This window comes from Zalophus californianus, chromosome 9, assembly GCF_009762305.2.
Source record: "Zalophus californianus isolate mZalCal1 chromosome 9, mZalCal1.pri.v2, whole genome shotgun sequence".
Taxonomy (NCBI): Eukaryota; Metazoa; Chordata; class Mammalia; order Carnivora; family Otariidae; genus Zalophus; species Zalophus californianus.
Window position 1 is genome coordinate 65895091 of NC_045603.1, and position 27639 is coordinate 65922729.

Below are 27639 nucleotides of genomic sequence, written 5' to 3' on the forward strand. Positions count from 1 at the left end.
TTAAATGACATTTAAGTGTTTGAAACTTATTAATATCCTGACAAATTACAATATTTACATTTCATAATATAGCTACAATTTAGTATGTTTAAGTTATGGAAAATAATTTTAAATAAACCCACATGCACCCACCATGCAACTTAGGAACTAGAACATTACTATTATTTTTGAAGCTACCTTGATACTCCTTTCCATATCCTGACCCTTGCTTCTCTCCCAGTTAACCACTGTTTTAAGTTGCATATTATTCTTTTGGTTTAAAAAAATTCATCGTATATGTATATATTCTTATGTAGTATATTGTATGACTGCTTATTTTTGAGCTTTAGGAGTGTATTATACTGAATATAATTTTCTGTGGCTTGCCTATTTCTCTGAATATTATATTGCTAAGATTTGTTCATGTTTTGCGTATAGCTGTAGATCTTTCATTTTCACTGTTATATGTAATTCCTTTCTAGGAATATACTATTCTGTATCCATTCTCCTGTTGCTGGGTTGTTGGTCTCCTTTCTTCCTTTCCTTCCTTTCCTTCCCCTTCTCCCCTTCCCCTCCTTTCTCCCAGGGACTCCCACCCTTCTTTTCCTCCTTATTTAAAGCAGTGATACTGTCAAGATTTTTGTATGTTTCTTGGGGCTGGGTCACAGGATATATGTGCGACTTTACATGGTGATGACCAATTGTATAAGTAGTACAGAGGTGGTTGTATAAGTTTATATTCCCATTAGGAGCATGTAAGAAGCTTGCTCCATTGTCTTTACCAACACTGGTAGAAACGGGCTTCTTAATTGTTTTCTAGTGGATGTAAAATGGTAATTCATTGTGGTCTTAATTTGCATTTCCACGATTGCTAATGAGGTTGAACATTGTCTTATATGTTTATTCACCACTTGTATTTTTTTTTTCCTGTGAATTGCCTGTTTTGTCTTTTGGCCATTTTTCTGTTAGGCTATTTTTCTGTTGATTTTTAAAAATTCTTTATTGTGGATACTAATCCTTCAGTGTTTATTTATAATAATTATTTTCTTCCAATTTGCAGCTTTGCTTTTTTTCTTTGTGAAGTCTCAATGAACAGAAATTCTTAATTTTAATATATTTCAGTTTATTGATTTTTTTTAAAGGTTAGCACTTCCAAAAATATGATTTGTTAAAAAAAAGTTTCCTTTCCTGAGCTCATTATAATCTTCTCTATTTTCTAAACGTTTTTATGTTTTAACTTTTCATGTTTAAGTCTTTACATATGCTGAAGGTAGAATTCAAATTTCATATCTTTTCATGTGAATATTTCAATCATTTCAGTCTTATTTTTTATTTTATTTTATTTTTTTTAAAGATTTTATTTATTTGACAGAGACATAGTAAAGAGAGGGAACACAAGCAAGGGGAGTGGGAGAGGGAAAAGCAGGCTTTCCGCCGAGCAGGGAACCCATTGTGGGGCTCAGTCCCAGGATCCTGGGATCATGACCTGAGCTGAAGGCAGACGCTTAACGACAGAGCCACCCAGGCACCCCCCAGTCTTATTTATTGAATATCCATGCTTTTCCCATGGATTTGCAATGCCACCATTGTTCTATATCAAGTTTGCACTGATCTCTTTTTTATCACTGTGTTCTCCAATTGATCTGTTGCTTATCCCTCTGCCCATTTCATACTATCTTCAATAGCTATAGCATTATAATTACAAGTCTTGATATTTGGCACTGGGTGTGTTTTTTTACCTTATTTTTTAGGAATGTCTTGGGTATTCTTGGACTTTTGTTTATCAGTGTAAATATTGGAATCATGTCAGATTCCTTGAAAAATTATGTTGGGGTTTTGATTACAATTGCTTTGGATTCAGAGCTCAGTTTGGGGAGAATTATATTGCTATGTTTTTGTGACTTATTATAGATCATGAATATGCTGTATCTCCACCTAAGTCTTCTTTAATGTTTTTGAAGATGGTTCTCAAATTTTCTGTGTATGGGTCTTTAAATATCTTTTGTTAGATTTATTTCTGTTTTTTGTTGCTTATCTCTAGTAAAGCAGCCACCTGGCAGACTTTCACTATTTCTAACAGTGTCTCTAGATGGTTTTGAGTTATTTAGCTAGACCATCATATCATCTGAGAATGTCAGTGTTATTCCTTCCTTTCCAGTCTCTTTATCTGTTTTTCTTCCTTATGAAACTGCATTAGTCAGGACCTCTAGTACAATAATGATAAAAAGCAGTGATAGTGGACATTCTCATTCCTTGCTTTAAAGGGAACATTACTTATATCTCACCATCACGAATTAATGCTTTTCAGCAGCCTTAAGTAAATAAAAGAAGGTGGGTAACACACCTTTAAGTGGGAACTAAATCCCCTTCTTGGGGATTTCAGAAACAAATTTTGAAGTTTTGGTTTAACAAATGAATTTTATTAACCTTAATTTTTTTTAAATTGCAGATTTGCTGTTGCTGAGTCTGATTGTAATTTAGCAATTGCCTTGAATAGAAGTTATACAAAGGCTTATGCAAGACGAGGTGCTGCTCGATTTGCTTTGCAAAAATTAGAGGATGCCAAAAAAGGTATTATTTTCCAGGTCCTAATATCTAAAAAAGTCTTTGTTTAATTTGACAGATGCTATACAAAGAATACTAGACAATCATAGTTCTTACTTTCAGAGAACTTTCTGTATTTGAATAAAGCTCACTTTTGCTATTTAAAAGTATCTTGATACTTTGGGAAAGAATGCATTATTTGCCACCAATTTGACTTTGGTTCAAATTCTTATTCTACCATGTATTAGCTGTGTGACCAAAGGGAAGGTTATGGAAGGATCTCCTATGATTTTCAGTTTCTTGCCTGTAAAGTAGGGATTAAAACACCTTGTTGGATAATTTGAGGCAGAGGCACTGTACCTAAAGTTCTTAACACGTTTTTCTTTATTTGTAAAATCTAAGCCTTTTATTATTTTCTAAAATAGGTTTGTGTACTGTAAATTACAAAATAATAAAGTTGATAATCTGGGATTCTGCTGCTACTTGGTTTTATGATGTACAACTTAATGATAGCAAGTATCCTTCCTGGGGCTGGTGGAAGAACATGATTTGTTGTGGGATTCTGTCAGGGTTTTGTTTGTCCTGGGGGAGAATGGAGAAAGTCCAGTAGCCTGCTGTTGGTTAGTATTTCTTATTCTTCTTAATTTTGCTGCAGGACACTTGCCTGTTGGTCACATGTAGCAAAGGATTACGGTTTTACAGAATTTTTAAAATATCCTGTCTTTCAAGTATTAATCTTCTTGTTTACCTAGATTATGAACAAGTATTAGAACTGGAACCAAATAACTTTGAAGCAACAAATGAACTCAGGAAAATTAATCAGGTAAATCATAGTTACTTAAATTAAGTGCATTACTTAACCTTTATTTGATGAAGTAAAAGTTTTTGCATAGTCTTTGTACTATAGATTACTTAATACAGACTTTTTCTAATTTTAGTTCTTTGTACTGTATAGTTTTATTAAACAGATCTGCAAGCCAGAGGAAGTAGAATGAATGGTATTTAAAGACCCTTAGGAGTCATCATCTTAAAAAGTCATCTGAGGGGCACCTGGCTGACTCAGTCAGTAGAACATGCAACTCTTGATCTTGGGGTTGTGAGTTCGAGCCCCACGTTGGGTGTAGAGATAACTTAAAGTCTTAAAAGAAAAAAAAGTCTTCTGAGGTCTGTGAACTCCTGCTGCTTTATTTTTTCCCAGATGATAGAATTATTTCTCTTTATCCCACCGATTTTTCTTCTTTGGCTTGCGCTTTGATTTCTTTACTAAACTTTGTAAAAGTAAGTAAGTTTGATTTTGTAATTTTAAGTTGCTCCATCCTCATAGTTTATATTTTAGCAAAAGCAATACTAATTACTTAACAGTGAGAAAATAGTTGTTACTTAGCTATAAAATTTGCTGTCAAATGATACTGTACAGTTACGTATTCCTTTCATGTTGCTGTTGAATCAGTTACAAGTATTGTGTGCCATCCGTTGAAACTTTGAGAAAAAAGTGACAATGGGGAAAATCTGCTTTTAAATATTGCCATTACTTATTGCACATAATTTGCTGATAAATTTATCAACTTACAATGGTGAATTATGTTTTATATTTTTGTATTTTGTCGGAGATTAAATAATGACTGAATATTAAATCTGAGAAATTTGGTGATGTCTTAATTATCTGTTTATTTTTGAAAAAAGTTACTAGAATGGTGCCTGGCCTGTGTAAAAATTCAATAAATATTTCTTGAATAAATAAATGAACAACTACCACTAGTGGATATGGCTTATTTTAATTGTAATAAGATGTATATTAAATTCACTATTTTGTTTTTTAATTTGAATTAGACTTTGATTAGAGTAAAAACTATTATTTCAATATTAATTTGAAATGTGACAGAAATTCTAACACATTTGAATGATTTAGTGTTTTAAAGTCAAATATATATATGCATCTTGCATTACTTGTTTTACTTTAGCTGACTACTGTGTCTCCTAGGCTTTAACATCCAAAGAAAATTCATATCCAAAGGGAGCTGATACAATGATTAAATCAACCGAAGGAGAGAAAAAACAAATTGAAGAGCAAAAGAATAAGCAGCAGGCCATTTCAGAGAAAGATCTGGTAATCCAGAGGGATTTCAACATATATATGTTTTGCTGAGTGTACTCTTCGTTTCTTTTGTCTCTTTCTGTCTTCTCTAATATTAAAATTCTTCAGTAGGAACTGAAAATTATACTAAAAAACCCCTGGAGGTTACTAATTCAAAATTTGAGTAATTGATGACTTAATACATAACTTTAAAAAATAGTATAGTTTAGGGAGGAAATTACTTTTTTTTAAAAATTTTTTAAAATTTTATTTGTTAGTGAGAGAGAGAGAGAGAGAGAGAGAGCACGAGAGGAGGTAGGGTCAGAGGGAGGAGCAGGCTCCCTGCTGGGCAGGGAGCCCGATGCGGGACTCGATCCCGGGACTCCGGGATCATGACCTGAGCTGAAGGCAGTCGCTTAACCAACTGAGCCACCCAGGCACCCAGGGAGGAAGTTACTTTTGAGGATTTTAACATATTTACATAGAGATGGTTATAAATTTAACATAGAAATAAGTTACAGTTCATTCTTACATAGAATTTTTTTTTCATTAATTCACACTGGACTGTTTTCTGGTCAAAATTCTTTAGGAATCCTGAGTTGGGATTTAGTTTAACATATTTGTAGCTTTTCTTGGAAAAATACTTATGGAATGATAAATACTTAGGGAATGATACTGATTGTGATAAACCTGACTGATTATAAATAAAATAGTGAAATCTGGTACACATTCCAATATGGTTTAATTTATCCTGTGTTTAGGCATGTTAGTGTTACCAAAGAATGAGTTGTACAATTCTGGTACTCTGTTCTTTCACAAAAATTATTTGAGTTAATGAAATTCTATTGTACAGCTTCCAATACAACTAAAGAGTATAATATTTGGGCCTCTATTTATTAAAGTGTGTTTTTAGATTTAAGCTTTGTATAATATTTAATTAGTAGAATAATGATTAATGGTGCAAAGTAGTATAGTAGTGTACATTTTTTTCTTTTCAGTACTGAAAAGAGAATAATGCCATTACAAAAAACAACCTAAACTAACAGATTTTAGAACATGTGTCATGGACTAAATTTTTAACATTAAAATATACTTTAATTACTGATACAGTGTTGATGAGTATTCTTGTAGTGTTGACTTAAGATTTGAATTCAGCTAATTTTTTGCATATTTTGTCATTCTTTATACTTCTCTCGAAAATGATAGGGGAATGGATTTTTCAAAGAGGGGAAATACGAAAGAGCAATTGAATGCTATACTCGGGGGATAGCAGCAGATGGCACTAATGCCCTTCTTCCAGGTAACAGAGCGATGGCCTATCTGAGGATTCAGAAGTAAGTATTGGTTCTATTTAATGCTTTTCAGGATGAAAATGAAATTTACCATAAATTGGCATGTTAGATAAATAATAAAATATAATTTATTTACTCATGAGTATTAAATTTAAATGAGAGAGAAACTGAGTGTGTATCAGTACATATTCAGTAAATGTTAGCTCTTGTTATTATTTTCCCACTTGTAATAGTGTGGCATTACACAGTTTAATATTTCTTCAATTGTTTAATGCATGTTACTTTGAATTAGTGATTTAAAAATTATTTTTAAACTCAGAACCTTTTGGGCAAAATCTTACCTGGCAGTGTTTTATATATGCATGTCCATACATAACAAAAGAGAATTGTTGCCATTGAGATCAGCTGATTGATTATATATACAGCTAAGACTTGGTCCTGTGATACACTAACAGCTGTTTCTGGATGCACTCAGGGGTTCCAAGTTGAACAATCGGCTGGATATATCTGCTCGCAGAAACTGTGTCTCACAGTTCTTTACATCTGTTGTAATAATATTTTATATACTAGTGATAGAATTTAAGAAAAAACCCTGTGAATACTTAAAATAGGGATTCTGAACTTTTTTTGGTGCTGTGGACCCATTTGGCTGCATGGGGAACCTTTCTCGGGATATCTTTGAATGCATAATTATACATTTGAGACTACAGAGGTAGCCAATTATGTTGAAATATAGTTTTTAAAATACTACAATTTGTGACAGTGGTATATATACTTTTTAATTGACACAACAAAACGAGAAGCTACATTTAAAATACAGGTAGATTTAAAGCTAAAAATTTGCTTTGAAGACATAATACGAAAATTTAAATTTGGGCTGATCTGTGACATCTTCTTCCACATACTGATGCACTAGTAAGTGTGGATAGGAAGTAAGAAAAGTAACACACACAGATGGTTATGTTACCAGTGTGGTAACATATGACTTTGCTCTTTGGTATCTGAATGACTACTAGGGGCAGAGTTAGTTGCCTAATAGTTGGCCAGTGAGGCCCTAGAAGCATTTATAGACTGGGATGCTGTGATCACATACAAACAAATCGCAGGTTTAATTACTACTATAATTCTGAAATAGTGGTGAACATAAGTAATATTTTGAGATATCTGTAATAGTTGTAATGTGATATGAAAATAATGATATTTATTGGGGCGAAGTCATAGCTACTGCTTTTGCTACTGTGGTTTTCTTGTCTACAGTTATAATCGAAAGAAAAGCCAAATCCCATTTAAGAGTTAGTGAAAATAAGGAGTAATATTTTTCCCATCCAACTTTTCAGGTCTCTTAAAGGACCTCAGGTTAGGAACTCCTGTCATAGGAGTAAATTTTGTTTGTATATTTATTCTCATTTAAACTAACAGACACAATTAGAGATACATTATTTTGGTTAGAGTAAGTGAGGTGAAAAACAGGTTGAGTACCCCAGTATAGGTTTAAAGGCATAAGAGTGGGAAAGTTAATGTAACTTCTGGAAAGGGCACGTGGCCCATATTGTGGCTGTATACAGGGTACAGTGGTAGAGCGAAGGCTGGAGAGTCAGGCAAGCCCTTGACTTTGTGCTCCTTAAAGTACTTTACCTTGAAAACTGGGGCGGGGGGAGGAGGGCATGCATGTGTCTGGAATGAGAGAATGATACAGTCAGCAAAATAGAAAATCTGTTAGTGGGGCGTGGCCACACACACTTGTACAGACATAATTTCATTGAAAAATGAATTAAAGAAAAGATGTTTAAGTTCATTAGAAATTTTGATTTGTTCTTATGAGGTCTTGTTTTGAGGGTAGAATGGCATTCATTTTAGACTTGGGGAGAATGTAATCACGGGAGAGACTCATTTTTTGGAATTTTTTATTATGAAACTTTTATAGCTTTCATGAAAGTAATATAATAAATCCCATGTACCAAATCATCTAGTTTTAACAAGCCATACGTTTGTCATTATATTTAGTTAGCTTTTTTCCCATCTGAATTGTTATAAAGCAAATTAGGACATATGACATCTTATCCCTAAAGGATCTTTTGTACATAACTGTAATACCATTATCATGCCAAATAAATTTACAGTAATTCATTAATGTCATTTTGACACATAGGAGGGTCTTCAGTTTTTTTGTTTGGTTTTTGTTTTGTTTTGTTTTGTTTTAGCTCTCTTTAACTTTTTGTTTTTTAGAGCACTACCCAGTCTGACTGAATTGATGGCTGGTTGCATGGTTGAGTAGAATTAATGAAAAGCGTTAGATGATATGCCATCACACATATAACGAGTCCTCAGTTTTGCGTAGGTTGGTTTTCCTTAGGTGAGGTATACCTTAGGTGATCCTTACGTGGGTAAATATTAGAAAATTAATGCCAGTTTTAATTGTCAATGTAGTACCTGTGTGTATTGAGTGTTGAGGGGGAAGTGGGCTGCCAGCATGTGGTATTCTTTTGTCTGCTCGGCTTGTATTTTGCCATCATTTCTTACATTCTTCCAGCACATTCTTTCCTGACTTTCTTTTAACCTCGTACCTTTTCCCTCCTTCCTAGATGTTTCCAAGATTTGGTGAGAGGGAACAATTAAAAAAAAAATAGTCTTTCCCCTCAAAGACAGATTTGGGAGTTTTTAATTAAAATAATATGCCTGCGTTTTACATTAGAAGCTCTGTTTATGTCAAGTTTATCTATGAGCTCCATTTTCCAGTTGGTAATTTTGTCATATTAAATAGATATGAAGAAGCCGAAAAAGACTGCACACAAGCTATTTTATTAGATGGCTCATACTCTAAAGCTTTTGCCAGAAGAGGAATGGCAAGAACATTTTTGGGAAAGTTAAATGAGGCCAAACAAGGTACGACTGTTTTTAAAACAACTATCACTCACTTGTCCTTATGAGACTCCTCTAAGTTACAGAAGCAGAGATTTATGTAGCTTTTCTGTTGTTCAAGGATACAGAACTTAGAGAAGTAAATTTTCTTTCACAGTTCAGATCGTGAATAGTTTGCAGATTTGAAGGAATGCAGCTTCCATAGTGGACCAGATTATCTTTTACTTTAATAGTGTACAGTCTGACCTGGCTAATTGCCAATCAGAGTTAATGAATAATTTGAATTATAGGTGAGAAGGAAAAGGCAAAAAGAAAAAGAAAGGGAATCAGCCGTTAAAGGTTAGAGGATAACGTGAGATCTGCAGTGGTGCTCCTTTTTATTGTTGCTACTAGTTATTTTATTTTTCCAGGATCTATCTTTTAAGTATTCATTCTATTAGTCTTTTTGGAGAACCAGCTTGGTTTTATTGTGGGTGTTTTCTGTTTCATTTATTTCTGCTCTTTATTCCTTTCCTTCAATTTTGTTGAGGTTTGTTTTAAAGATTTTATTGGGGCGCCTAGGTGGCTCAGTCGTTAAGCATCTGCCTTCGGCTCAGGTCATGATTCCTGGGTCCTGGGATCGAGCCCCATGTTGGGCTCCCTGCTCAGCAGGAAGCCTGCTTCTCCCTTTCCCGCTACTTGTGTTCCCTCTCTCACTGTCTCTCTCTCTGTCAAATAAAATCTTTAAAAAAAAAAGATTTTATTTGAGAGAGAGCGAGAGAGGGCATGCGCATGAGCCGGGGCGGGGGGGGCGGGGTGGGAAGCAGAGGGAGAGGAAGAAGCAGGGAGCTGAGCAGGGAGCCCAACAAGGGCTTGATCCCAGGATCATGACCTGAGCCCCCAAGCGCCCCTATTTTGTTTAGGTTTAATTTGATGTTTTTCTAATATCTTGACATCAATACTTAGATAATTGATTTTCAGCCTTCCTTCTTTTCTGATATGTGCATTTAAATCTGACAGTTTCTCTCTAAGCTTGGCTTCAGGTGAAGCTCATGCATTTAAAAAAATAGTAAAATATACATAACATAAAAATTTGCCATCATAACCTTTTTTTTTTTTTTTAAAGATTTTATTTCTTTATTTGAGAGAGAGGGACAGATAGCGAGAGAGAGCACAAGTGGGGAGGAGAGGGAGAAGCAGGGTCCCTGCTCAGCAGGGAGCCCCATGTGGGGCTCGATCCCAGGACCCTGAGATCATGACCTGAGCCGAAGGCAGAAACTTAACTGACTGAGCCACCCAGGCGCCTCCATCTTAACCATTTTTTAAGTGTACAGTTCAGTGGCATTAAGTACATTCACACTGTTGTGTGACCATCACCAGCATACATCTTCAGAACTTTTTCATCATCCAATCCTGAAAATCTACCCATTAACAAGAACTCCCCATTCCCCCCTTCTCCAGGCCCTGGTAACCACCATTATACTTTCTGTCTCAATAAATTTGACTATTCTAGGTAACCCATATAAGTAGAATCATGCAGTATTTGTCCTTTTGTGTTTGGCTTCTTTAACTTAGCATAATGTCTTCAAGGTTTAAGGCTGATAATATTCCATTATATGGAATTCTCTTAGATTCTATCTTACATTTGGTGAGTAACCCTGTCATTTTTTAATAGTATGAGCTTTGGTAAGTTAGATGACCTCTAGGCCTCATCTGGAAAGTGGGGTTGTGATGAGGGTGACACGAGAATTCACATAAAGTAACTAGAGGAGCACTTAGTCATTGTTTAGCTCTTATTATTGCTCACCTGTTAACTAGTATCCTGAGTAAAGCTTCTGGAGAGAAACATGGGTTATTAACTAAATGTATCATGGCTTGAACTCTGTAAATATTTTCATTAATTCTGTTTCTTAAAAATTCACTTTAGATTTTGAAACTGTTTTACTTTTGGAACCTGGGAATAAGCAAGCAGTAACTGAACTTTCCAAAATTAAAAAGGTAATGTAATCTTTTCACCAAAATATGGTCTTATTTTCTGAAACAGAAACACATTATCTGTTACATAATTAACTTGAGAATATATTTTGGTAGTCATGCTTACAAATTTATTTTCAAGGACTTAATTGAGCAAGGACACTGGGATGACGTTTTTCTTGATTCTACACAAAGGCAAAATGTGATAAAACCTATTGATAATCCGTCTCATCTTGGGTCAACTGTAAGTGAAGCACTTTTCTTTCATTTTTTTCCTTTTTAAATATCAGTGTTGTATTAGAGTTGGAAGCAAACTGTTGAATTAATAAACTTTTTAGAATCTTTAAAAAGCACTCTTAGGATAATTATTGACATAATAAAAATGGGGAAAATTCAGCTGTTTAGAATTCTGGGAAAACTTTTTCAGTGACTTAATTTAGCACTATAAATTTAAATATTTTGACATATTTTCTGATATTAAAGGAATTTGAGGTAGTTTTACATTTTATAATAATTTTTTAAATTTCTAGTACCATTTTTATTTGGGATTATGATTTTATTATAATAATAGCCTTGCATCTCATGTGGGGTTAGATCTAAAATTAGCACTTAAGCTCAACAACAACAAAAGATGAATGTGCTTTACAAGTCATTTACACTGCTCACATCATTTATCAGCTGGTGCAGGTGGGGGTGGTGGGTGTGGTCCCTGGGGCCGCCGAGGTGCGGGAAGTGGAGGTGGCTCATATCCCATGGATAGTGATAAAGGGGGGCCCGTGAACTAGCACGTGCAGGATGGTCCTGGTAAGGAAGGGGGTCCTCTTGTCGCCATACTGATTTGCAGAGCAGAAGTGGAAGCTATGTTGATATGACAGACAAAAGAGCCAATACCAACAACAGCTGAACCCCAGAAAAGCAGGCGTCTGCACCTGCTACCTTTCCTATCACCAGGTTCCCAGAGGGCAGCATCAGTCCCAGAGAACTCTGGCCCTCCCACTGGGTGCTGCCTGCAGCTCGGGGGACTAGAAGCCAGGAGGTTAAATGACTGTCGCCACACGTCACTGCCCATGTCTGCAGTGTGGAATGGCAAGGGGTTCCATCCTAGAGGATTACCAGAAGTAATTATAAACGAATAAAGTCGTGTACTCCAGACAGGTAGGCGTCTGTGTCCAGGATAACCTTGCGTCCCTCCTCCGTGGCTGCAGGAGGTGGTTCTTTGGATATTGAGAACAGAAAGAATGAGTGAGAATAAAAAGCCCATTCTCCACTCCTGTGGAAGAGTTCTGCCTGCCAGCCCATGACCACCTTCTTTTGCTTCCCTCCCTGACAAAGGGGTCTTCTCCCTGGAAGTTCTGTCAGTGGCCTCAGAGACCTCTGGGAGATGGGGATGCCTGCGTTTTGGAGGGGAACTGAGATGGTGTTTTCTGGGAGGAACATGTTCCTTATAAATGACAGCTCAGCTATGTTTATCTTATCAATTCATAGGTAGTTCTAAGTACACTATGAGAGAGTAATTATGTTCTGTGGAAGCAGGAGGCAAAAGTTCTAAATAGCAGAATTAACACAAACGTGTTTTGATTTCTGGTATAAAATTCCCATGCTGTATCATGAGAGGCAGAATGAGTCCTAACCAGTGACTCAGGACACAACCGAACCCGCTCATAAGAACACAGCTGAAGGACTGTGTGTGGAACTGGCCCTGCAGTAGTAACTGATTTTTCTCTCTTCATGACTTCATTGCTGGTGTACGTTTTCTACTACAAATATGTCACCTCTGATAATTCAGAATATTTTTACCCAGGGTACAACTGGAGGGATTCTGTGTGGCACATTTACCACCAGAGATGGAGCAATGATGAGTTAGGAAACTGACCTTATCTAAGACCGTTCAGAATTGCACAAAGCACACACTGTAAAGTTGGAGGGATGGCATTTCACATTTTCCAGTTGCGAGGATTACCGCAGACATTCTGAACAGGTTAATCATCTAATAACAGGAAAGGAGGAAACAGCAGTCATCCCACCTAGAGGAGTTCTGGAAGGAGTCAGCCAGGCCAGGAGGCTTCAGCGTGGAGTGTGGTGTCCTCCTCTTCGTGTTATTCCCAGAAACACACAAAGCCCTAAGGTCCTCAGCCTTTAGGTACTTTTGGCTTCTGGAGGCACAACCAAGATGACATGCTGAAAAGAGAGAAGCCTGTAGGCTGTTGGGTTAAGAGTTTGCACTTTGAAAATAAGTAACACAGCAGACATCTCACACAACACGCAAAACAGAGCTAAGGCCAGGAGAGAGCGCTGTACCAAAAGATGGTTTCGCAAAAGGGGTACAACTGAGAATGGCCACAGCATTTACCTTGCCCTTCCCCTGTGCCCTTGGTAGAGACAGAGCTGCTGTTCTCAGGGGAGTGGCGCCAGCTTCTGGATCTCAGAAAGGCCCTGGAAGGCATGGAGGTTTATTTTGATTTGCATAGACTGTGCAGAATTAAACCCTCCACTCATTGCTCTACCACCTTAAACTCTTCCCTACTCTCAGGTCCCTGACTGGCAGAGGATTTCCCACATGCTCAGGTGATCCCCAAGGATAAGGGGGAGCCCTGTCCCCTGTACTTGGTGAAGACACCACAGGGCCCTGGCTCAGGTGTTTTCATAACTCATCAAACAACTGTGGACAGCTTGGGGCTCAAATCAGCTGGAACAAAAATTAGAGGCGTGCCTCATGGCTCAGAGAACCCAGCACATGGTCTTTGTATGGTGCACATCCACGGAGGTGGTGCATGTCTGCCTTTCTGTAAACAGCCTCTTTCCCTCTCTGCAAGAGACCCCTACTTTCCAGCTCAGTGTGGGGAAATGACACAGTCCATCATAAGGGGTGTCCTGAGAAACTTGAGGACGGGTACAGTGTCCTCAGCCAGGTTTACCCTTGCATTGCAAGACCCTCAGTACCATATCTACCTCTTTTCAAAAAAAAAAAAAAAAAGCACCTCAGGCAAAACTCTCTAGTATAAGCAAATTGTCTTTAAAAATATACATTGCACATTGTTTTTGGTATACCATACTATTTTTCATTAAATCCAACAAAGCCAGTTTTTTTCCTGCAATATTAGAACAGAAAGAGTAGCTGGCATGAATTTAGCAATTTGTTTTGTGGTGAATCTTTAAAGTTATTATCTATAACTTTATATATATATATATATATATATATATATATGACTGTGGTAATTTCTGACATTAACCTAACATATACAGAAGAGTCCACAAGACAAAATAAGATTTAAAAAATAATTATAAAGTGAACACCAATGAAATCACCAACTAGGTCAAAAATTGAAAGGTCTCAGTCTCCAAAATCCCCCTGTGTTCCCCTCACTGGTCATGATCCTCTCCCTGCCTCCTGGAAGTAACTGTTATGCATGGTGGATGCTTTGAGATTCTTGACAATTTTATAAAGAAGTCAGAGCAGGTATTTTTATCTTGCTTTTACAAAGGAAGAAAGTAAGGCAAAAAAAGTTTGCTTTGTCGAGTTCAAATTTCAGGTTAGTAACAGAATTTCTTAAATGCTTTTCTAGTGTTTTTTGTTTGTTTGTTTGTTTGTTTTTTAATTAAGTAGGCTCCGTGCCTAACGTGGGTGCTCCAACTCATGACCCTGAGATCTGGAGTCTTGTGCTCTACTGAGAGCCAGCCAGAGGCGCCCCCTCCGTGTTCTTGTTGTGACTTTATTCTTGGATTTTCTGAGACAGTACTTGTTTCGTGACCAGGCATAAATCTAGTTGCTTCTGTACGTTGTATTCATTTTCATACATTATGTTAATGTCTACTATTCTTTTCAATAAAGGTGATTAAATGTTTAATGAAAAGTGGTTTAAAAAAGTGGTTAAACTTTTACATCTTTATAAGACATTTTCACAAAAAATTCACAAGGTTTAAAAAAGCCTTTGTCAGACTTTGTTGTCCATAATTATAAGAACATGGCCATGTGGTAAATGAAATATCTGTATATATGATGTCCCATGGCCAGTATATAAGGAGTGTTTATACATTTGTTGGGTTCTCTTCTCCCTCACTTAAAAATCAACTTATGTTAGTAGTTTGAAAATGCAACATGTATTTAAGTCTTCTGTGGCAAGATCTGAAAACAAAACACCTCTGTGAAATGAAAGATTTGGGGTAAACCATTCTGTAAATGATCCCAAACAAAATCAGTATCTTAGCAGCAAGGGGGAAAATTGCTGTTTATTTTTGTAATAGGTCTTCATAATAAAAATGTGGGCATTATTTAAAAGATAGAAGATGCAGTTAGGCATAATGTTTTTAAGAGTTGATTTGAGCCTCACTTTATAATTTTTGAAATCTTGGGCAAGTTACTTAATTCCTGTGTAACCCTTACTTTTTCTCCTTGAGGATAACTCACAGATTAGTTTCGATCAAGGGAAATAATATCCATTAATGCTAAGGCAGTTTTAGGTGAAATGAATATTAATTTCCTTCTCAGTCCATATTTGTGAGACAGTCAGACCACTGGGAAAGTGGTCAGGAAAGAGAGGAAGGCCCGGGAAGTGGTGGGAGTGTCCTAGGATTACTTGAGTCAAATGGGAGCCTAGGCCAGGGAAGTCTGTGTCTCAAGGGCTGACGGCCTGGGAGTACTTTTGGCGAATCTTCTTTGGAGAGCGTGTAGGAGAGCAATGATGTAGGTCACCTGGGACCTGGGGTTCCCGCACAGGTGGTAGTAAATGAAGGGTCTATTGGTTTCGTAGTCTCTTATTTTGTTTTATTTTCATTTTTCTGTTTTCCTATAGCAAAGCTTCATCTTTCTACTTGGTCTGTCCCCTTCTCTTTCTCCCTTTCTGTTTATTTTTATTTTTCTCTTCCTTTTCTTGAAATGGCCATAACATAGAGCTAAATAAAATGTTATGCATCTAAATCTTAGTTTTGAGAGAGGGTTAGTTGAACCTTTCATATTTTCTTAAATCTTTCTGTCATGATATCTTTTTTTGTGTTTCATTCTTGTTAACCAGCATACTGTCACCGCCTCCCCCCCCCATCCCTCCCAACCATCAGTAGCCCTCAGCAGCTCCCAGTACCCACTGGTCTACACTTCATAGAGACCACTGATTAGGAAATTTTTAAATTATCATCATGTTCACACATCTGTTGTCAGTGAAGGGATTTGGTTTTAAATGGGACTATATTAATTTAATCCAATGATTATTGCCTGTCAGAAATGATAGTCCATTGTGCAGCACTAAGACATGCCCATTCTTGGTTAATATCTTCAGAGAAAACTGTTGCTATTGAGAGTTCTCAGCAAGGCAAAGGCTTCAGCTTAACATGATTGTACTTTAAATAGAACTGCTACTAGGACTCTTAACAATTTTGCTAATAGCTTTTAAAATTTATGTTTATTCATTTAGTAACACTTGGTTGTTACTGTTAGGTCTTAGCTATGTTAATAGAATGCCTATATTTAACATTGAGTTTAATATTTATGTCTAAAGTTTTTATATTTACAACTTTTAGATTTAAAGTTCAACCGTACAGTTGGAATGAACACTTAGGATAAATTGAAGAAAAGTTTTTTTATTAAAAATAGAGTACTATATGTAAACTTAAGAAGAAATTGAACATGTTTGACATTTGTAATGATTGAAATAAACAGTGAATCCTATTTATTTTATTAAATTAGAAACCATTGTGGTCACATCTTAGCAACTTTGTGAATATATTTGACAAATCTTTAACCCTGGGCTGGTTTTGTCCAGCAGCTACATACTTAGAAAATCTACTTAGGGGTTTTTTGTTTATTATTGTCATTTTTTAATCTACTTAGATTTTAACGTTACTCTGTTTCATACAGGATACTGGTTATTGTCTGACCTTGTTCTGCTCGCCTTCAATTAGGCCACTGTAGGTTTGGCCATAATGTTTCTTGGCTTTGTTGCCTCTCAGACAAAGTCCAAACTCCTTGACATGGCGCACAATTCCTGTATAAGCTGTCTTTAAGCAGCAGCCTTTCAGGCTTTGTCCCCCCAACTCCTCGCCTTGCTCTAGCCCCTTTGGACTTCTCATCTTCCCACTGACCGTGCTTGCCCTTCCATATTGCCGTTCGTGTGTACTTCCCTGTGACGACTCCCCTGATGCCAGTGTTTGTCTTCCTTCCTCTGTGTTCCCGTAGCATGTGGTGCTTTCCCCTTTTACGGCATGCTGCCCATTGCCTTGGAATTATGTATACGTACATCTCTTCTTTCTCCCATTCACACTTACACATGCTAGGTGCTCTGCATCTTTTTATTCTTTGTATTCTCAGAGTATGACTCCTGTCTATCTAGCCATCAGACCGAACTGACTTACAGCTGTTAGTCTATGAAATTAAAATCTAAGTACATTCTCTAAATATGGAGCAGATACTAGTTATAAGAACACAGCAGCCTTTTAACTTGTGACCCTAAAATAGGAAACCTTTATACGTTGATTTGAAGTATTGGTTTTAATTTTTTATTGTTATGTTAATCACCATATATTACATAATTTGTTTTGGTGTAGTGTTCCATGATTCATTGTTTGTTCATAACACCCAGTGCTCCATGCAGAATGTGCCCTCTTTAATACCCATCACCAGGCTAACCCATCCCCCTACCCTCCTCCCCTCTAGAACCCTCAGTTTGTTTTTCAGAGTCCATCATCTCTCCTGGTTCGTCTCCCCCTCTGACTTACTCCCCTTCATTCTTCCCCTCCTGCTATCTTCTTCTTTTTCTTTTTTTTTTTTTAAATATGTTGTGTTATTTGTTTCAGAAGTACAGATCTGTGATTCAACAGTCTTGCACAATTCACAGCGCTCACCGTAGCACATATCTTCCCCAATGTCTATCACCCAGCCACCCCATCCATCCCACCCCCGACCACTCCAGCAACCCTCAGTTTGTTCCTGAGATTAAGAATTCCTCATATCAGTGAGGTCATATGATACATGTCTTTCTCTGATTGACTTATTTCACTCAGCATAACACCCTCCAGTTCCATCCACGTCGTTGCAAATGGCAAGATCTCATTCCTTTTGATGGCTGCATAATATTCCATTGTGTATATATACCACCTCTTCTTTATCCATTCATCTGTCGATGGACATCTTGGCTCTTTCCACAGTTTGGCTATTGTGGACATTGCTGCTATAAACATTGGGGTGCATGTACCCCTTCGGGTCCCTACATTTGTATCTTTGGGGTAAATACCCAGTAGTGCAATTGCTGGATCGAATGGTAGCTCTAATTTCAACTGTTTGAGGAACCTCCATACTGTTTTCCAGAGGGGTTGCACGAGCTTGCATTCCCACCAACAGTGTAGGAGGGTTCCCCTTTCTCCACATCCCCGCCAGCATCTGTCGTTCCCTGACTTGTTAATTTTAGCCATTCTGACGGGTGTGAGGTGGTATCTCATTGAGGTTTTGATTTGGATTTCCCTGATGCCGACCGATGTTGAGCACTTTTTCATGTGCCTGTTGGCCATTTGGGTGTCTTCTTTGGAAAAATGTCTGTTCATGTCGTCTGCCCATTTCTTGATTGGATTATTTGTTCTTTGGGTGTTGAGTTTGATAAGTTCTTTATAGATTTTGGATACTAGCCCTTTATCTGATATGTCATTTGCAAATATTTTCTCCCATTCTGTCCGTTGTCTTTTGGTTTTGTGGACTGTTTCTTTTGCTGTGCAAAAGCTTTTTATCTTGATGAAATCCCAATAGTTCATTTTTGCCCTGGCTTCCCGTGCCTTTGGTGATGTTTCTAGGAAGAAGTTGCTGCAGCTGAGGTCAAAGAGGTTGCTACCTGTGTTCTCCTTTGGGATTTTGATGGACTCCTGTCTCACGTTTAGGTCTTTCTACCATTTGGAGTCTATTTTTGTGTGTGGTGTAAGGAAATGGTCCAGTTTCATTCTTCTGCATGTGGCTGTCCAATTTTCCCAACACCATTTGTTGAAGAGACTGTCTTTTTTCCTTTGGACATTCTTTCCTGCTTTGTCAAAGATAAGTTGACCATAGAGTTGAGGGTCCATTTCTGGGCTCTCGATTCTGTTCCATTGATCTATGTGTCTGTTTTTGTGCCAGTACCATACTGTCTTGATGATGACAGCTTTGTAATAGAGCTGGAAGTCCGGAATTGTGATGCCGCCAGCTTTGCTTTTCTTTTTCAATATTCCTCTGGCTATTCGCGGTCTCTTCTGGTTCCATACAAATTTTAGGATTATTTGTTCCATTTCTTTGAAAAAAGTGGATGGTATTTTGATGGGGATTGCATTGAATGTGTAGATTGCTCTGGGTAGCATTGACATCTTCACAATGTTGTTTCTTCCAATCCATGAGCATGGAACGTTTTTCCATTTCTTTGTGTCTTCTTCAATTTCTTTCCTGAGTATTTTATAGTTTTCTGAGTACAGATCCTTTGCCTCTTTGGTTAAATTTATTCCTAGGTATCTTATGGTTTTGGGTGCAATTGTGAATGGGATCGACTCCTTGATTTGTCTCTCTTCTGTCTTGTTGTTGGTGTATAGGAATGCCACTGATTTCTGTGCATTGATTTTATAGCCTGCTACTTGACTGAATTCCTGTATGAGTTCTAGCAGTTTTGGGGTGGAGTCTTTTGGGTTTTCCACATACAGTATCATATCATCTGCAAAGAGTGAGAGTTTGACTTCCTCTTTGCCGATTTGGATGCCTTTGATTTCTTTTTGTTGTCTGATTGCTGTGGCTAGGACTTGAAGTATTGGTTTTAATTGTTTTAGAAACCACTCAAGAAAGTTGTTATTGAAGAAACTGGTGATTTGATACAGACTATTGATGTGCCAGATAGCACTGCTGCTGCTGCACAGAGTAATCCTATTCACCTGGCAAATGGAAGAGCAAGTGCAGGCCCTGCAAATAAGAAGAATTCAAGCCAGGGTGACCTTTTGCCCACAAGTGATATTCCAAAAGCAAAAGTATTGAAAATAGAAGAAATCAGTGATACTTCAGCCCTGCCGTGAGTAGAAGAAATACTCTTTTTTTAAAAAGATTTATTAATTTATTTTAGAGAGAGAGTGGGGGAGTGAGAGCGAGGGGAGAGGCAGAGGGACAGGGAGAGGGAGCCTTCTGTAGGCTCTGTGCTAAGCAGGAGCCCTATGTGGAGCTTGATCTCCTGACCCTGAGATCATGACCTGAGCCGAAACCAAGAGCTGGACGCTTAGCTGACTGCACCACCCAGGCGCCCCAGAGGAAATACTCTTACTTGATACTCCTCTAGAATGGTAATAATTCGCTAGAGAATTGGTGTTACTGATGAGACTTCTGGTTTGTGTTTATCACTGTAATTCTTTGAACTGCCCCACTTCACATTCTAGATTTTTATTTGTACTTAACCATAAGAGAGGTTTTGCTTAAGGTATGATCGCTATTCCTACACCATAGTGGGGAATTTAGACGTAAGAAAGTATCTTGAACAAATTGATTTTGTGCATTTTTATTCTAAAACTTCAGTATATGCATTTCACTTTTTAAAGTTTTTAAAAGGAAACTTCATAAAAAATGTAGAATTTAGTCATCATTATTCTAGCCATTAATATTTAAGATTATTTGTGGGCTCTTTATGTGTGGAATTTTAAAAAAGTCATGTGTTTGCTTAATGGTGAGAATATAAAAGATCTAGATTAATTAGGTTTATTTGGGGATGTTGAAACTTTATTCATACATTCTTGTATTGCCACTCAGCAATCCTGTTAAAAGTTTTTTTTAATGTTGAACTTGAGTGGTTTTATCTAAAGTGATAGTGATTATTTAGTGATTTGGGGAAAACACTAACCAGGCAGATTTTTTTTTAAAGGAGGAAGCATTTCTTGGTGTCTAGGAGTATCTCTCTTGAAACTGTGATAATTCAGATTTCTGAAAGGCTGAGTTGTGAGTATATGTGATATGATGTAGTAACACAGTATATAGAAATGATGTGCTTCAAAAGGTGGCCAGGCGTAGCCCAACAGATGAGAATAGTCATTACATAGCCAGCATGTGAAAATTGGCAAAAGCATAATCTGTTTTGGCAAAAATATAGGTATATTTTTATCAGCTGAGAGAATTTGCTACATGTAGAATATAAATAGTTAACAATACTATATTAATAAAGTCAGAAATTGAAAAATCGCCATTGATGTTTCCTTATATAAGCTGTAACTATCTCTGGTTCTTTTCTAATTGTTTGATGCCTCTGAAATATTGCAGACCTCCAGTCAACTTGAAACAGAATGTATGTCAGTCTTTCAGTGAGAAGATTTCTGGAGAGATAGACAAGACACCTGCTCAGTTTGTCACAACTGTTCTCCCTCCAGTTCCTGCAAACTCATTCCAGCTTGAATCTGATTTCAGACAACTGAAAAGTTCTCCGGATATGTTGTATCAGTATTTGAAGGTAAGAAAGAGGAAGCTAGTAGTTCCAGTTTAAGTAGGTCAAAGAACTTCTTTTGTCACTAGTACTGTGCAATAGCACTGTATCTGCTTTTTGTATAATATGATTGTAGACCCCTTCCTTGCTTGCTGCATGTATTACCTTGACCAGACTGTTTTAAATATTTGCAGCCAGGAAACCTTTGGAAATAGGTTCTGTGTTAAGTTCTGTGGTTTAATACAACTTAATCTAATTTCAGAAATCATAACTTAAACTTAATTCTTCATTCTTCAAGATGGGGAAAGAAGTTAAAATACATTGAGTGCCTTCCATGTGCCCCAAGCACTGTGCTTGCAATATTTAGACAATCATTCTCCTGAAAATGAGCTCTTATTTGCTCCAAGAAAAAAGACCAGATCTTATGAAATTTACCAAATAATGGATTTTAGCATTGTCTTTTTCAAGTGTGATTATAGTAATAATCCCTTACAATTTTCTAGTATCCAATTACTTCTAAGTACATTATCTCATGTAATTCTGTTTTTTAAACTATCTAGTTATTTTTATTGCTCCTTGAGAGCTCTGTCAAGTTTCTGTCTCAGGGAACATCTCTCTGTTCATGAGATTATTCTCTGCCTTGAACAGAGTGATTATCTTACAGTTACTCTGACTTCCGTTCTTCTGTCACAGTTACATTGCACTGTGACCCCATTATTATTCAGTAAGGACTAGTGCATAACAGTTACTCTTCCCTATATTCACCTACGCAGTTGTTATATACATAATTTGTGATATGTGAATGTAGTCATGATGTAATTTTCTAACTCTTTGTATCTTTTCCAAGCAAATTGAGCCATCCATGTATCCTAAGTTGTTTCAGAAAAATCTAGATCCAGATGTATTCAACCAAATCATTAAAATTCTGCATGACTTTTATATTGAGTAAGTGGAATTTTTTTGTTATACCTGCATATTGTAATGTTATGCTATTTCTGGTGATTTGGGAAAGTCATTCTCCTTGATGTCATATTACTACCTTCTGTAGAGCAAAATTAGCTCTCTAGTATAAGTTGTGAAGAGATTACACGTGCAAGCAATAAAAAGGGAAATGATTAGGTAGGAAGAAAAAGGACTTTAAAACTTTTTTTTTTAACAAAAGGGAGGTGTAGAAGTGACAAATGTGATAGCAGATTAATTAAGTCTGTGCTATGGGATGTAATGAGCACTGGGTGTTATATGCAACTGATGAATCACTGAACTCTACTTCTGAAACTATTAATACACTATATGTTGATTGAATTTTAATTAAAAAATAAATTTAAAAAAATTAAGAAAATTATAATTTCTTCAATTGACTTGATAAATCTCTTCATTTGGGCACTTAAAATGTAGACCACATCCAGGGAAAAAAAGATAAATGACCTTATTTATATATAATTGGAAATATTGTATTAGAAAAACACAATTACATGAGCTACTTTTAATTAATCATTTGTTTTATATTTGGATTGTTTCAGGAAAGAAGAACCATCACTCATCTTTGAAATCTTACAAAAACTTTCTGAACTAAAAAGGTTTGATATGGCAGTGATGTTTATGTCAGAACCTGAGAAAAAAAGTAAGTCTGTGAAGAAAGCTTTTCCAGATCTCTTTATTCTGAACCTTCCTTTATTTAGTCAACAAATATAGTGGACATTTATTGAATATTTACTCTAAGATACATACAATTAAATTTAAATTAATCACAAGTTAAATTGAATTACAGTTAAGTAAAATCAGATCTTTTCATCCTGACAATAGCATTATGAGGTTTAGGTGTGATTATCAATTCCCTTTTAGAAAGGCAGCAACTGAGGCATAGGTAAGGAACCTGACCAAGGTCACCTAGGTAGGAAGCCAGACCCAGGATTTAAAATTAGGCTTTATAGTCTGGACTCTTCTACTTGAAAATGCATGGAAGCGTAACGGTTGATAGCTTGCTGTGGTGGGACACATAAATGGTACCTACCACAGACGCATGACACTGGGCATGGGTGCAGGGGAGGTCCACCCCATTCTGTGAGAGCCCGTTTCCTTGTGTGTGTGTGATTGAACCTGAATCCTCAGAGACATGCAGGAGTCAGTTAGATGAAAGGGGTGGGGAGGAGTTTTAGACCTGGGGAATGATGTATGCAGAAGTTCTGAGGCAGGAAAGAGCAAATTACCTTCAGAAAATTAAAAGAAGTATGGTGTAGTTGGATTGTAGAGTCAGGGGGACAATTGGCAGGTGATGAGCTTGCAGAATTCTCTTCCTTATCTATTTCTACATCTCAGTTTTTCCCATGAAGTGTCAGTTTAGGGAAACCTTAAGTAAAATCAAACTATTCAGGAACTTCAGTTACTTCAGAGTTTTGGGCTTTACTCTAGTTTTAGGAAAAGTAAAAATTATTAGAATGCAAGAGTACGAGGTTTTTAGTTTTAAAAATTGCAGAAACTCTGTGTGTACCATTTTCACATATCTCCTGGACTAAACATACCTCGGGCTCCTTTTCTTGTTTCTTTATGTTTCTAGCAGCGACATTGAATGAGTCTGAATCACTAGGAAAAATACTCTTTACATTGTACTTAGAGAAGTGGACACATCATTTTACATGAGATATTTAAATAGGGTTTAAGCTAAAAGACGTTTCTGTTTGTCTTTACTCAAAAACAGTCCCTGAAGTTCCCTGAAAAATACTAGCTTCTCTTATTACTATTCTAACCTCTTCTACTACTTTTTTTGATTACTCTGCCCCACCACACGGACTTTATATTTTTTGATATACCAAGCTGGTAAACTTATTTTGGCCTTAGGTGCTTTGCATTTGGCCATTTCTGCAGCCTAGAGGATCTCCCCCTTGCCTGCTTCTTGACTTCATTCAGTTTCCACCTTAGAGTTGCCACCTCAGAGACACCCATTTACTCAACAGACCTACTCAAAATAACTGTCTGCCTCCCTTTATCACCCTTTGGCTTCTTACCCTCCTTTATTTTTCTTCATAATATGTAACTAGCTGAAAATATTTCATGTATTTGTTTATTATTTCTCTCTCCCTAAAAGAGTGAAAGCTCCATGAGAGCAGGAACTTTGCATACCTTGTTCTCTAGGCCTCAGGGCATAGAACAGTGCATAACAACGTGTCAGTGTAAATGCATTGAGTAAATGAATTTCTTGCTACTGTAATGTGATAAGTACAAGTGTACTCAAAGAATGAGTTGGTTCTTTAGACTGGCCTACCAACATTACTGTCTTGGTTGGGTCACCACTGTCAGCTAAGCTAAACACAGGGAACACCTGGAATGGTTCCTGGAGTGTAACTAATAAGCATTCAATCAATCTTAGCTGTTGTTACCTTTTTTTATCAGTAACAACTGGTAGCCAGTGTTAATTTTGAACTATACAGAGTTTTCCAAAATGTTGAGTGTGGACCATTCAGTGGTATGAAAGGTGATTTTATATGATTTACAGACAAGTTTTGTTTTAATTTTTAATAGTTTATAGTTTATTGGATATTATAAAAATGTATAGCTTATATTTTGTAGATGTTATTACTAAGTTTCAATTTACAGTAGTAGATAAAAAAATTTTCTTATAAAATGGTTTCAGTTTGAAAAACAGTTAATTGAAATATTAAGTAAATAAAGGATACTTGTTACAGAGGGCAAAAATGTTTACGGTAGTACGGAATGAGTTAAGTTTAATCTGCAAGATTAATGTTATTGAGAAAGGGGAAATTTTTTACAAAATATTCTGGTAAGAAACATCATTAGATTCTTATATAATATTCTCAGATTAGCTTTTTAAATATCTGAATTAGAATTTATAAATAATCCTAATGGTTATTGCTTTAAAATATAAAAAGTTTTATCAGATTACTCTTTTTGTCTCACTTAGTTTTTAAAAAATGGAGACTAAAATGAATTTTTTCTCTTTTTTCAGTTGCACATATATTGTTCAATCACATAGACAAATCAGGATTGAAGGATAAGTCTGTTGAAGAACTCAAGAAAAGATATGGTGGTTGATTTTCATTTTTACTGAAATTATTGTCTTTGACTTTCATATGTAAAATTTTTTTTACTGAAAATAAAGTATTTTGCCTCTTAAGAAAATGAAATCATACAGGAACAGATTATCTTTAGACATAAGTTAATTAACTATACGGTGAATTGTGACTTAAGTAATGAGTAATGTACTCAGGTGAACTATTTATAAGTCATTTTCCAAAAATAAAAATATAATGACCTATACTTGTAAAGATCAGTATTTTATGTCATTTAAAATTATAAATCTAGACACATTCTTCAGTGCCCCATAATTTTAACATATTTTTATATTTTCGTAAGTTTTTGTAGCCATGTGACAAGTTTGCTTCATTAGCATACGAATAAAGTTGCATAGAGTGTGTTAAATAGTTTCTTTATAAATGTTTTAATATTGTGCTAGTTCACTTACGTAAAAATATTTATTTACAGGGTGTGTATTTTTAGTATTTATAATGAAAGGAGACTTTAGACTCTTTCAGTAGGTTACTTGAAGAGTCACAGCATCCTTAAATTTTCATGCTGCAGTTTTTTTTCCCTCATGATATCCACATTATATGTCATCTAAAGACAGATAATAATCTAAAGCAAACTGTAAGAATTTTAAAAACTAGGAATGTCTAAGGTAGTAATTAGCATATAGCTTGTGTATATGTGTTGCGTATGAGTGTGGTGTCTGTAAGTTTTGAAAGCAGGGCTAGTATTCTCATCCTGGTTTTGCGTAGTACGTGGCACAGTCCTTTACACATAGTTAGGTGCTCAATTGATATTTATACAACTTAATTGAATTTTACCATAGGGACCAACTTTAGCAAATGTCTAAGATAGCACCCTAGCAAATTTTGGGCATACTGTAAATGTTGTTAAAACCAAGTTAATTTTAGAGGCTACCAGGTTGTTAAAATATTAGGTCACTGTCCTCTAGCTGTTATCAGCATCAATAAGACTGTCCAATTTAAGACTTTTGTACTGTTGGTTATTTTTGTTGCATCTTACATATGCTTAAAATTGCTTGAGTAAGAATCAAAATCTATTTACAAAGATAATTTCCCCAGTTGACAGTATAAATTACTGAAATGATCATAACTTGTATAGCCTCCGTATTTTACAATGCACTTAGGATAGAGGTTGTTAGTGTTATTCATTGCTAAATGTATTGTATTATGGCCTATGAAAAGGTAATGAAATTGAGCCTTCTATGTATAGCTTATATGTGAGCTATAAGTATTGAATTTGGAATGACTTGAATTTTTCTCAAATCATTATATAAGTTGATTTTGATGTACAGAAAAACCTTCCAAAGGCAGAAATGTTCTTTCGTATATTTTCTTATGTGATTCTTAGAAGAAACTTACAAAGTAGTCAGGGCAGGTAGTGTGATTGCCATTTTTTTTTTAAGTTTTTTATTTTAATTCCAGTATAGTCAACGTATAGCATTATATTAGTTTCAAGTGTACAATACAGTGATTCAGCTCTTCCGTACATTACTCAGTGCTCATCATGGTAAGTGTGCTCTTAATCCCCTTCACCTATTCCCCCATCCTCCCACCCCCTCTCCCCTCTGGTAACCATCATTTTGTTCTAAGAGTCTGCTTCTTGGTTTGTCTCTCTCTCTCTCTCTCTCTCTCTCTCTCCCTTTTTTTTCCCCTTTGCTCATTTATTTTGTTTCTTAAATTCCACACATGAGTGAGATCACATAGGGCATTTGTCTTTCTCTGACTTAACTTGCTTATTAGCACAATGTTCTCTGGCTCCATCCATGTCATGGCAAATGGCAAGATTCCATTCTTTTTGATGGCTGAGTAGTATTCCACTGTGTGTGTGTGTGTGTGTGTGTGTGTGTGTGTGTGTGTGTGTGTGTGTGTGTGTATACACCACCTCTTTGTTATTCATTCATCTATTGCTAGCTCATTGCCCTTTTTTTTAAAATTTTTTATTGTTATGTTAATCACCATATATTACATCATTAGTTTTTGGTGCAGTGTTCCATGATTCATTGTTTGTTCATAACACCCAGTGCGCCATGCAGAACGTGCCCTCCTCAATACCCATCACCAGGCTAACCCATCCCCCTACCCTCCTCCCCTCTAGAACCCTCAGTTTGTTTAGCTCATTGTCCTTTTTAACATAAGAAGAGGAGATTCAGAGAGCAAATGGCTCCAGGATTACAGAGCTAAAAAAATAGCAGAACAGGTTCAGAATGTGCTGTCTTCTACTTATAATCTACAGCTCTTTGAACTACTCCAGGCTGCAACATTTATTATTTATGTTGCATTACTTCTGTAGAGACTGGACTGAAGAGGTATAGGTCCCAAGATTTACTTTAGAATTTGCATTAATTATTACTATTATTTTTTAATGTTAACCTGTTTTCCTCCAGAGACAATTTCACGTAGTGGTTAAGACAAAAGGCTTTGGAATCAGACTTCTCATGTTTGAATTCTGGCTTCATCTGGCTTTAGGGCCTTGGACCAATCACTTTTCTGTG

General features: G+C 36.3%; 1 protein-coding gene across 1 annotated transcript in view; it reads left to right on the plus strand.

Annotated features, from left to right (window-relative positions):
* Positions 1-26641, plus strand: part of RPAP3 (RNA polymerase II associated protein 3) — a 44346-nt gene extending 17705 nt beyond the window's left edge. The window contains exons 6-17 of the mRNA XM_027595334.2: positions 2429-2550; positions 3276-3346; positions 4505-4630; positions 5804-5931; positions 8651-8772; positions 10655-10725; positions 10844-10945; positions 19462-19697; positions 20927-21113; positions 21934-22031; positions 22607-22707; positions 25048-26641. Of these exons, the coding sequence (XP_027451135.1) occupies positions 2429-2550; positions 3276-3346; positions 4505-4630; positions 5804-5931; positions 8651-8772; positions 10655-10725; positions 10844-10945; positions 19462-19697; positions 20927-21113; positions 21934-22031; positions 22607-22707; positions 25048-25133 (1450 nt within the window). The 3' untranslated portion in view covers positions 25134-26641. The remainder of the gene's footprint in view (positions 1-2428; positions 2551-3275; positions 3347-4504; positions 4631-5803; positions 5932-8650; positions 8773-10654; positions 10726-10843; positions 10946-19461; positions 19698-20926; positions 21114-21933; positions 22032-22606; positions 22708-25047) is intronic.
* The last annotated feature ends 998 nt before the right edge of the window (positions 26642-27639 follow it).